General features: G+C 51.3%; 1 protein-coding gene and 1 long non-coding RNA gene across 4 annotated transcripts; one reads left to right on the top strand and one right to left on the bottom strand.

Moving 5' to 3' along the window:
- Positions 1-552: 552 nt before the first annotated feature.
- On the bottom strand, positions 553-3642 carry LOC135362516 (uncharacterized). Its single transcript, XR_010407317.1, has 2 exons — positions 3520-3642; positions 553-926 (listed from the first exon to the last, which is right to left on the bottom strand). It is a non-coding gene; the product is annotated as an uncharacterized LOC135362516 (long non-coding RNA).
- Positions 3643-3648: 6 nt separating this feature from the next.
- On the top strand, positions 3649-10709 carry TMEM200C (transmembrane protein 200C). 3 transcript variants are annotated; one of them, XM_045886400.3, is made up of 3 exons: positions 3649-3765; positions 4187-4629; positions 7513-10709. In XM_045886400.3, the coding sequence occupies exon 3, from the start codon at positions 7607-7609 to the stop codon at positions 9491-9493; it is 1887 nt and encodes a 628-aa protein (XP_045742356.1). In that variant the 5' UTR covers positions 3649-3765; positions 4187-4629; positions 7513-7606; the 3' UTR covers positions 9494-10709. The 3 variants fall into 3 exon arrangements, with proteins under 3 accessions (XP_045742356.1, XP_064433964.1, XP_064433963.1); XM_064577894.1 differs by lacking the exon at positions 4187-4629 and having other exon boundaries at positions 3660-3765; XM_064577893.1 differs by lacking the exon at positions 3649-3765 and having other exon boundaries at positions 4083-4629; positions 7516-10709.
- The last annotated feature ends 213 nt before the right edge of the window (positions 10710-10922 follow it).

The following is a 10922-nucleotide window of genomic DNA, read 5'->3' as shown; positions in this document are numbered from 1 at the left end:
CTCAGAGGTTCACCTGTGGGCCTCCAGGGAGTGGATGGGGAGGCAAGCGCCCGTCCCTCTGGCAGGGTGGGTTTCCATGCGCAAGGGCTAGAAACAGGAACCGTGGAATCTCGAACTGTGAGAAAACCCCAGGCCAAGAGCAGCCTGGCTGTGGAAAAGCTGCCCTTACACTTCCAAGTGCTCTTGATCCATCCAGGCTCTGCTCGATGTTTTTCTGCCTCTCCTGTTCCAAAGGGAATCTGGTGAGGCTTTCATGTCCTGTTGCAGCTCACATTTTCTTTCAGGCTCTTTCCTCCTTCACATGTGCCATGGAAACATCTGTGAGGCTACCAAGGGATGTTGTGTTGGAGTTGTAGGTAAGACAGGAGGCCCAGTTACATCTGAATTTCAGATCAACGACAAATCGTTTTTAGGTTTATGTCCCATGCAATGTTTTTATTTGCGAAATCTATTGCCTAGTTTATTGCTTTTTTTGGTCATGCTTTTTCCTGTCATGTTGCTTCTTCCTGGCAGGGTATGAAGCCACGAGGAAAGGAGGAATTTTACGTCCTGTGTTCAACCTTGGGATAAACAGGTTCCTTCTTCTGTTGTCGAAAAAATGGCTTCAGAGTCCTTTCTGGGAGAGCCTCAAACCTTCAGGCTGAAGGATGTTCTCTTGGTTGCGTTTTCACAGACTTTCAAATTTGACTGCAGAGTGACGAGTTTGATAGCGGGGTTCTCCAGCAGAGTGAGATGAAAGGGCCCTGGCCAACTGCACAGTGAGGAAAGCAGCGATAGGGAGGGTGTTTTCATACTCCTGGACAGTGGGCTTTGGTGAGTGGCACCGGGCCTCCACCACGCGGACCGGCAGCAAAGTTCAATCACAGCAGCTGATTCCATAACCCCATTCCAGAGAGATTAAGTGCGGGTACGGTCCCAAGTGGATCCTGATGAATAGGAATAGGATGGGAGAGTGATGAAAACAAGCTCGGAGAGGATCTTAGGACTAATAAGGTTGAAAGCTAAATTTAATGAGCCTTTACCGCGTGCTAGGCATTGATTTACAGGAACTTTGTTTATCCTCACAAGAATGCCATGAGGTAGGGATTAGTGTCATTGTCCCAATTACAGATGAGGAAACTGAGGCAGGCAAGATTAAGTCATTTACTTACTTAAATGAAGTAGTTAGTTAGTGGAGGATACAAAGTGGGTTCCAGAACCCACTAAACTAAACTACCTCTGGTTCTGTAGCCCAAGCAATCTGTGACAGGGGGGCTTGCAGAGAGGTTGGCATTGCTGAACTGTTGAGGTAAGCCAACCCTTTCCACCTGCAGGCTCCTGGAGACCCAGAGGGGTCTCAGTGGACCCATGGCCGGTCAGCTGCTCCCCCTCGGCAGTGCTGGGAGCCCAGGCCGGGGAGCCAGGCCACATTGATGAAATGATCAGGGGAAGCAAATGGGTTGTGAATAATTTATGAAACTGAAAAAAATTACATAAGGATTGTTTTTAAGAAAGAGCAAATGAAAGGTTTCAGGTCACAGTTTAATCCAACTAAATGAAGCTCATCTTTTTCCTCTTCTTTTTTTTCCCCAAGCCTTCATTGCTCTCTGACTACAACATGTTCCAAATGTTGTCCTGAGCTCCAAGTTCTTGAGACACTAATGAATGATCACGATTAGGTAGTCTTAGCCCTTTGGTCCTTAGCAGGGACTTAGTATCCCACAATCCCAGAAATCATCCCAACTGAAATGGCCAGTGGAATCAGAAGGAAAATAACTCCGGGGGGGGGGGGGGGGGGGCAAATAAAATAACTCTACGTAACTCAGAAACCCCTAGGAATGTATGTTGATACTCTATTATTACAGAGAGGATAAAGGACTCCTCTGGAAACAGATGGGATCTGTCTGATTTCCTCTGATACCCTGAGCTAAAAACAGAGAAAATTACTGAAGGTGGTAACACTCAGGTTAAATAGAACAGCTCAGAGTTCCAAAGAGCTCAGTTTGGAAGGAAGCCTCTAAGTAATAAACCATAAATCTTATTGTAGTCATCAACATAAAAAAAAAAAAAAAAAAAAAACTAGCTATGTCCAAGGCCTGTTTATCTAGAAAAGGATTCTTTTCTTCTCCAGATCCCTCAAGTGAGTTTTAAAGGTGCAAACAATGACTATAATTTATGCAGAAATTAGAAACTGTTAATGACTTAATCCCTCTAAAATCCTAATGAAGTTCTGCAATATTATTCTCTTTATACAGATTGGCAAACAGAGGCCCACAAAGGAGAGGAGGTACCACCCATGGCCCCTGGCAGCCAGCTGTGTAAAGAAATGAGATCTCAGATCCGGTCTCTGTACAAAACACCAGATTATTATTGAGATTCAAGAAATCTGGAAGCTTGGAGCCAAAAAACCTTTACAGATGACAGCTAGACCTAGTTATTTCTCCTTTGCAGTGATTTCTCTAAAAGGAAACAATCTGATGTGGAATTTAAAACTTTCCCTATATATGGCTTGTTTTCTAGCATTCATAATCTGAGCAGGAATAGAGAAGTGGAAAGAGGTGGGTTCTGAACACCCTGATCATCACCCAGATTCACTATTTGCTTGAAAAGGGTGACAGGGGTCACCTTGCAAACAGGCAGGTGCAGAGTTTCCTTTTAGGAAACATTTCTCCTTCATCCCCTCCCATCTCCCCACCATCTCCATCCCCACCTCATATAACATGGCCCACATTTATATCACTGCATCTGTAAATGTTTGTGTCCTTATTGTTCTTTTTGAAAAGTGTATGCTTGAGCTTTAAACACAAGTGAAGGATGTGTGTATTAGGGAGGAACAATCTTGTAACTGGAACTGTGGCCAGCAAAGCCCTCCTGTGGGGATTCTGTGGATCCTTAAACAGCAAAACTCAGCATAGACAACACCCACTCCACCCCACCATCATAAGATTTCTGTCTGCACCCCAAAGTTCAGACAGCGCTTGTTTCGTCTGCTCTTCTCTTGCTTTATTCCTGAATCCTGGCTGCCTCACTTCAGTAGATAATTAAAATCTTTCTTACTTTCTCAATACTCCGTGGGGAAATTCCACTTTGAAATTCTCTTTTCCCTGTCATTTTTACTTTACAGTTGAGAGGACAGGGATGAGCTAGGAAACAGGCTATCTCTCTCTCTCTCTACCTCTCGCATTTTTAAAATGACGTAGGGACTTTGGACATCCTCCCTACCCCCACCTCCCCATCTTTGATCCTAACCCGATTCCCGGAGAATTATACTTTTCCTTTTAATGCTTGCTGATTACCGCACGGGGTGGGAGCAAGAGGGGCTGCCCAAGGAAGCGCCCCGGAACCGATTCTAATCTCCGCTGAGCCCCAGCTGCCCCGAGTGCCGGGGAGACGCGGCGGTCCCGAGGAGGCCGGTCACAAAGCCCGGCTCCGCTGGGGCGCGAGGGCATCACACACTGGCTGCCCCGGGGCCCGCGGTGCGCTCAGCGCGGCGGGGGCGCCTCCACTCAGCCGGCCCGAGTTCGCTGGGGGACAACTTACTGTGCTCGCTGTACGTCCACACCGCAAACTCCCAAGTGGGAGGGGGAGAAACAGCCCAGGCTGTCGTGTCCGAGAGTGGAGGCAACAAAAGAGGAGAGGGAAGAGGGAGGAAAGGGGGGCGGGAGGGCGGGAGACGCGGACACTGCCCCCTCTCGCGCCCCAGAGCGCCCTTCGGACGCTGGCGAAGAGACCCTCCGGGAGTGACGGCCCTTCCTTTCGGCGCCCTCCGGCCCGCTGCTCAGACAGGTAGTTAGTTGGAGGGAAAAGAACAAAGCTCCCAGCCAAGGCGGGCGGTGGTCCGGCGCGCCCCGGGGGCGGGGAAGGCAGAGGCCGAGGTGGCGCGCGCCCAGCGCTCCCCGCCGGCGTCCCCCGCCCCACGCCCCTCACCTCGCGCCCCTCACCGTCTTCACCCCCCAACCCCCCACCCCGCTCCGCCACACTCCGCCTCCCCTCGCGCCTCCTGGTCCTCTGGGAAGCGGTTCCCCCCGAAGGCACCGGCGGCGGGCTGCGGAGGAAGTGGGGGGAGCGCGGGGAGGCCGGCGCGGAGTCGGGGGGGGGGAGTGGAGCAGTGCCTGGGAGGAGGCGGGGGGCGGGTGGCCCCCGAGCAGCAGAGTCGGGCCGGTACCGACTGCCATCCTGCCGCAATTTCCCTGTGTCATGGCTCCAGTCTCTTAGCAACAGCCGCGAGTCCGGCCGCCCAGAGCCGCGCCAGCCGCCGCCGCGGGCTCAACTCCACCCGGCGGAGCCCGGCGCGCCGCAGCCACACAAAAGAGGCGCTGGGGCCCGCCCGGGAGCGCCGCGGCAGGGCTCGCGGGGAGGCGCAGGAGGAGCGGCGGGGGGGAGGACGGCTCCGAGGCAGGATGCGGGCTGCGGAAGACCTGACACTTCTTGGAAACTCTTGGAAATGGCTCCCGCCACGGCAGCGGAGGAGGCTGCGAACCTGGGGCGGGCGCTCGCCCCCGCTGGGCTGCTGAGCCGCGCTCGGCTGGTGGGCCCCGAGGCGCTGTATCTGCGCCTCGCCGTCGGCTCGGGCTGAAAAAGTTTCTCCATGGTTCCTTTGTGTCGCCCGAGCGCCCGTTCGCCGGCCCGGAGCTGCCCCAGCCTTCCCGGGTAAGTGAGCGATATTGGTTGCTTATAGTGCTGCCATTTTGAGCAATTCTGTGAGTCCCTCGGCCCCCGAGCTGCCCTTCCCCACCCCTGCGGCCCGGAGCCCCGGTGCCCCGGGCTGCTGTTCCGGGAAAGTCGTTTTCCTGGGCGGGCTGCACGGGATGCGCTGCCCAGAAAAAGCGAGCTCAGGATTGCCCTCACTTCGCTCCTGCCTGTGTTCTTTCTAGAGGTGGACTCCCAGCGGCTGCACTCATGTGACTCCAACATAAATAAGCAGACCAAATAGCAGGGCAAGGGGTTCGCTATCCTGCCCATTAGGGAGTGCGGGTCGAGGATCTGGATTGAGCCCCGGCAGGGCAGGGCGCTCCCAGCCTATGGGCTGGGAGCCTCAGACGCCGAGAGGGGCTTAATCCATCATGAGCCGAGAACTTGAATGTCTCTCTTGGAAGCAGTTGTATTTTTAGGCATCCTTCCTTTGCTTCCCCCATCCTCCATTCCTTAACCGCGGAAAGACCAGCATCAGGCAGTAAATTGCGAGGTCAGCCAACCTCGACTGCTAAGTTTGTTTCCCTTCATTATGTATGAAGAAAAGCCTCGAAGGTGGGTCTTCCTTACCATCTGACTTTTGTCAGTATTTCACGTCAGATGGCAATACATTATAAAGGAGTTCAGCCTTCAAGGGAGCTGAAGGAATAATAAACTAGGGAGTTAATTACTAGCTATTAAACTAATTTTAAAGATCTGTAAACGATTGTTGAAATCCATTCCAATTTTCCTTACATTCTGTCTGCCAAGAGCCAAAGCTGCCTTACTAAGGAGAAATGCATGTGGGTACCTTCTTTCCCAAAGATGCTCAGCATCGTGGTGCACCTTATCAGTGCCCAACAAAATGTTAGCCCTTCCCTCTTCTGGGAGAGCCACCCTGCCAACTGAGTCTGGGTTTCTTTCTAAAATGTCTGGATCCTGAATCCTTAAAATAACTGCAGATCTCCAGATTATTGCATTAAAGATGCTGCAGTCTAGGGATCACTTAAAACAGCAGTGTCTATGTTACAACTACACAATAAATGTGCTTATTTTGGGGGGTGACAGATGAACAGTAGCTACTCTTTTTTTTTTTTTTTTTTTTTTTTTTACAATCTGTACTTACTGGTGCAGCCTCTTCTTAAAACAAAATTTTAAAGGCTTATAGATGTATTCTCTCTACTAACTCCTCTCTAACCTACCTAGTATTTCTCTCTACTGAAAACCAACTAAGTTCCAAGGAGACATTGATTTGCAAACATTGTAAAGAGCTGATTACGGTTTGCTTTTCCACTGCTTTTCCACCAGTGGAGAAAAGATTCTGCCTGTATTGATATAATGGAGGGGATCAAGGGCCAAAGCTCTTTACCCAGGCACCAATTAAAAGCAAAATTCTTCCTAAGTAATCCCACATTTTCAAAGGGTAATTTATTCTAAAACATGAATTATTTCATAAAGGATAAAATACCAAAAGGCTTCTGAGTGATATCTGAACCTTTCAAATTCATACAATGCCCTTAATTTTAGCATCTCTATTATAGGAGGGAACACAACCAATGGAACAGAAAATGTTTTACTCTGGGGATCCAGGAGGATTGAAATTTTTAGAAGCTCACAGATATCCACAAAGACACATCTGTGCATTTACCTACCAGGCTTTATTATAAACTACTAAACTTCCTATAGGATAGTGCATTGATTGTTGCCACCTTCCCTTCTTAAAAATGACCTCATGAGAGAAAGATGAAGAAAACAAGCTCTCACTTAGGGGAGATGTCATTCTACAAATCATCATTATTATGTGGACTGCTATACCTAGTTAATTGCCTTCTCATTTGAATATTAGGATTCTGAAGAGTGCTGTTGGCACATTAATAAGGGGTCAGAAAGCTATTATGGCAGAGTGGTTGGTCTTCTTTTTTTTTTTCTTTTTAAGATTGTAATTTTCCCACAGTAGGAAAAAAAAAATCTTTCTCCTAGAGATTCTAGGGGACTTCTCAAAGTCCCTGATGAGATTTAGCAGGATACCTTTAAGGGAGTTCCTCTGAGGGAGGAGAGGAGGCCAGAAGGAAGAGCTCAGTTACATAACCAGTTACCTAAAACTAAATATTCCACCCCAAGAAGCTGTCCAGATGTTGCAAGAAGAGATGAGTAAAAATGCTGCTTGCCTTTAGCCGCAGGAACAGTAATAGGTCGGAGACAATTTTGTGAAGGGATTTATTGTCAGAAGACTGACGTAGTTCTGGTGTTCTCCCCGAAATGAACTCCCTATTAATTTTCTGCAGTAAATAAGCCGTCTGCCTGCCAGTATGTGACCTTTATTTTTCATCCAGTGATGAAAATTGCTTTTGTCTTTATAAAATAGTAACTTTTGTGACTGTTTTAGTGACTAAACATTGACAAATTCCTCTGCTTAGAGACTTGAACCTCCTGTACAGCTCCCTTGGGCAATCTTCTGATTCCCATAGGACAAAGGGAAAGGCTTTTGCCAGGGAAATCCTCAACCACCACTTTGAGTCCCCACATTTGGTTCCTAATAACGGTCAGCACTCCTTCAGCTGCCAGCTGGGAAGGTTTGAAATGAGCGATGCTGAAATATCACCTACAGAGTGTGTGGGAAAGGGGTTTGGGGGGGGGGGGAGAAGGCGTTCTCTCAAATTGTTTTATCACCTTCTATCAATGACTACAACAGCGTTTCTCAAGCCCTAATCCATCTACCCCACCCCCTGGCCCCTACATCCGGCGGCACCTCACTTAGTGGGTAGCCCCGGGGTGGGGGGTACACATGTGGTGGGACCTGGAAGCGTGGGATGTTGCTGCAGCCAAGCCTGTACCCTCTGACTGTCTTCCTCTGCTTTGCAGCAGCAGGAGGTGGCGGAGCAGCTAGTGGGCAGCCGGCGCCCCCACTACACAAGCCTCTGCCACAGAGACTAGCCCCGCGCGGCACCGGCTCACCATGATCGCCACCGGTGGCCTCCTGAGGATTTCCGCCAGAAAGCAGGATCCCCTCCGCCCCCCAACCCAGGTCCCCAAGCGCAAGCGGAAAGCCAAGAAAAGGCGCAAGAACGATGTAGTGGTGGTGAAAGGCAAGCTAAAGCTGTGCTCCATCTCGGGGCTCATTGCCCTCTGCGGGATCCTGGTGCTGCTGGTGGGCATAGCCATGGCGGTGGTGGGCTACTGGCCCAAGGCCAACGGGACCAACAGGGAAGGGGGTAAGCAGCTGCCGGCCGCAAGCAGCGGCCACCGCGTCCCGACCACGGCCAATAGCGGCGGCAGTGGCAGCAAAAACCGGTCCAGGAGCCACCTGGGGGCTCCGGGGGGTGTCAACTCTAGTTTGATGGGCGCGCCGCGGAGCACACCTCCAGCGCGGCCCGCCGGCCCTTCGTCCTCTTCCACGTCTGTGGGTTTCTTCTTCCGCATCTTCTCCGGATACCTGCACTCTGACAAACTCAAGGTCTTCGGGCCCCTCATCATGGGCATCGGCATCTTCCTCTTCATCTGCGCCAACGCGGTGCTCCACGAGAACCGAGACAAGAAGACCAAGATCATCAACCTGCGGGACCTCTACTCCACCGTCATCGACGTGCACAGCCTCCGCGCCAAAGACCTGGCGGCTGCAGCGGCTGCGGCGGCTGCCGCCGCCTCCTCGTCCTCCGCCCCCGCCTCGGCGCCCCCCGGAGCCCCGCCGCTCAACGGCTTCCTCAGCTACGTGCAGTCGCGGGGCCTGGAGCTGCAGCCCGGGAGCTGCGGCGGCAGCGCGGGGGACGCCTTCGGGGCGGCGGTGCTGGCCAGGGGCTCGTGGTCCCACCCCGCCGTGCTGGGCGGGGGCGGCGGCGGGGCCAAGGGCGCCGCGTCCCCGCCCGACCTGGTCTCGTCCCCGCGCTGCTCGCGGGAGCCCCCGAAGCTGGCGGAGGCCGTGTACAGCATCTACCGCGAGCGCTCGGGCGTGGCCAGCCGTCGCCGGGCCGCCGCCGCTGCCGCCGCCGCTGTGGCCGCTGCCGCCGCCGCCACCACCGCGGTCGCCAGCAGCGGCAGCAGCCCGGCGCCCTGCAGCCCACCCGAGAGCTGGGGGCGCCAGAGCACCACCAGCTCCCTCGTGGGCTCCTCGCTGAGCGCCTTCGCGCTACTACCCTTGCAAGGGGACCGCGACGGGGACGGGGATGGGGACGCGGAGGGCACGAGCTGCAGCTGGCAGAGGCCGCCTGGGGAACGTGGCTCCCGGGAGATCCCGCGGGGCGAGCTCGACCTGGGCTTGACCGACCTCCGCGGTGCCCCGGGCGGCTCGCGCTGGGCGCCCAGCGAGCTGGAGGAGCCCGAGGGCGCAGCGGCGGCGCGCACCGCCAGGGGGCAGGGTGGCCGCCTGCCCAGGACCGGCAAGTACGCGGCCCTGCGGCGCCGCAGCACCAGCGGGCTCCCGGACTACCGGGCGCCACCGTCCCCCGAGCCCCCACCCTCTCCGCGCAGCGCGGAGCTGGACTCGAGCCTTCTGGCCAAAGCTGCCTCCCCCTCCCCGCCCCTGCGGCTGGAGGACTCACCCCCAGCCAGGCCGGACTCGTCGAATGACCCATCCTGCTGCAATAAGGGCTACACCCCGCTGCGGGAGGCTGGCACCTCTTTGGAGTCGGTTGTGGAAACAGCCCGTGAAAGGCCAGACTGTGAGGCCGCCACGGCCCCGGGGGCGCAGCAGAGGCCCCCGGAGGATCCCAGCCAAGGGTCACCACCCGCGGCCCGGCCACCTCAGCTGGTGCAGAGGCAGTTTACAAACAAGGAGAAACTCTTCATGATTTCCCGGTCTCACGCAATAGGGGTAGAGGATGGAGAACTGGAAAGTACTGGCATTTAGGAAAAGAAGGAGCGAGAGGGGGCAAAAGAGTCAGAGATTTGGGGAAATGCCCATTTGAATCGGTGAATTTAACATTTCCCTATTTCCTTGTGGACTTACCGGAGGAAATCATCCAATACCCAAAGAGCTGCAGAATGTTATCCTTGAATTGCGTTCACAAGATTCCTGTAGATAACTCCAAGCAATTTTTTTTTTTAAAGCAAACTAGTCTTTTATGTCCGATGGTGATTGTATGTTCCATGAAAACCAAATGTATTAAAAGGTCAGCAATCTAATTCATTAGATAAAATTCTCTTAATTTTCTTAGGATCAAAATAATATATTTTTTTGACAGTAACTGTGCACTTTACTCCAACTTTTTTCTCCCCCTCATTTCCCTAACCCTGTTCTCTGCCGCTGGTTTTGTCCATAGCTGCTTGTGAATGACAAGCTTTCCTTCTCCTGTGCTTTTGTGGAGCATAGAAGGGTTTGTCGAAGTTCTTTGAGAACTGACCTTACTAAATGAAGTCAAAGCCAGAAGCAAAGAGTATGTCAGGAAAGAGCACTTTCCTTGCCCTGCCCTACTCTGCTCCAACAGCTCAAAGGCCTCTTTATTTTTTAAAAGGGTATTTACATTTTGCTACTAGGGGATCTAATGGAGGAGGGGATGGGCATCATCTACATGGATTGTTACATTCCTAAGTTCACTATATCAAGTTACACAATACTTTATTGAGTATTATCACACCTGTATTGCATATAGCATTATTAAAATCTTTTTTAATAAAAGAAGTTTCCAAACAAACAGTTAAACATAATATCGCTTCATTTTGCCTTGGAACTAATGCTTCTAATACACATTAAACATTTAACAGTTCAGCTGGTCAATCTAAAATATTTTGCTATGACACTGTACTATGATTGTAGCTATATCCTCCCCCAAAGTGCTCAGTGCTATCGTGACTCCATCCATTTCCAGTATATTTTTAACTTTTAAATATAGGGTAGTATTGAACATTTGGGAGTTTCTCTTTCAAATAGAATGAAACATTAAATAAATAGTAATTTTCTATAATACTTCTAAGTTTACCTCAAAGTATTAATTTACAGAGCACCAGGCTTAATGGCCCCTTTTCATCCTCTTGGATTTGACTTATTTGGTTTTGATTTTAAGTTCATGATCTTGAATCCATGGCCTACGTAGGCTAAAAAGGTAATGTTTTAATAATTTGGTACATTGTTTACACTTGGTTTTATTAAAAGTCAATTATTAATTACTCTTCAAGAACAGTAAACGATGTACCTTTCTGATGCCCTCTTCTTTTGAATGTGAGGACTTAGAAGTCAGGAGTGGTATTACTTTCTTTTGACCATTTGGGCATGAGACTATCATTGTAGGAGGCTCAAATACTGATTTTATTTTATTTTATTTATTTTTTAAAGATTTTAT

Source organism: Mirounga angustirostris, unplaced genomic scaffold (assembly GCF_029215605.1).
Source record: "Mirounga angustirostris isolate CCGP_5_RB_7025 unplaced genomic scaffold, mMirAng1.0.hap1 SCAF_14, whole genome shotgun sequence".
Lineage (NCBI taxonomy): Eukaryota > Metazoa > Chordata > Mammalia > Carnivora > Phocidae > Mirounga > Mirounga angustirostris.
This window is presented reverse-complemented; position numbering and strand designations above follow the sequence as displayed.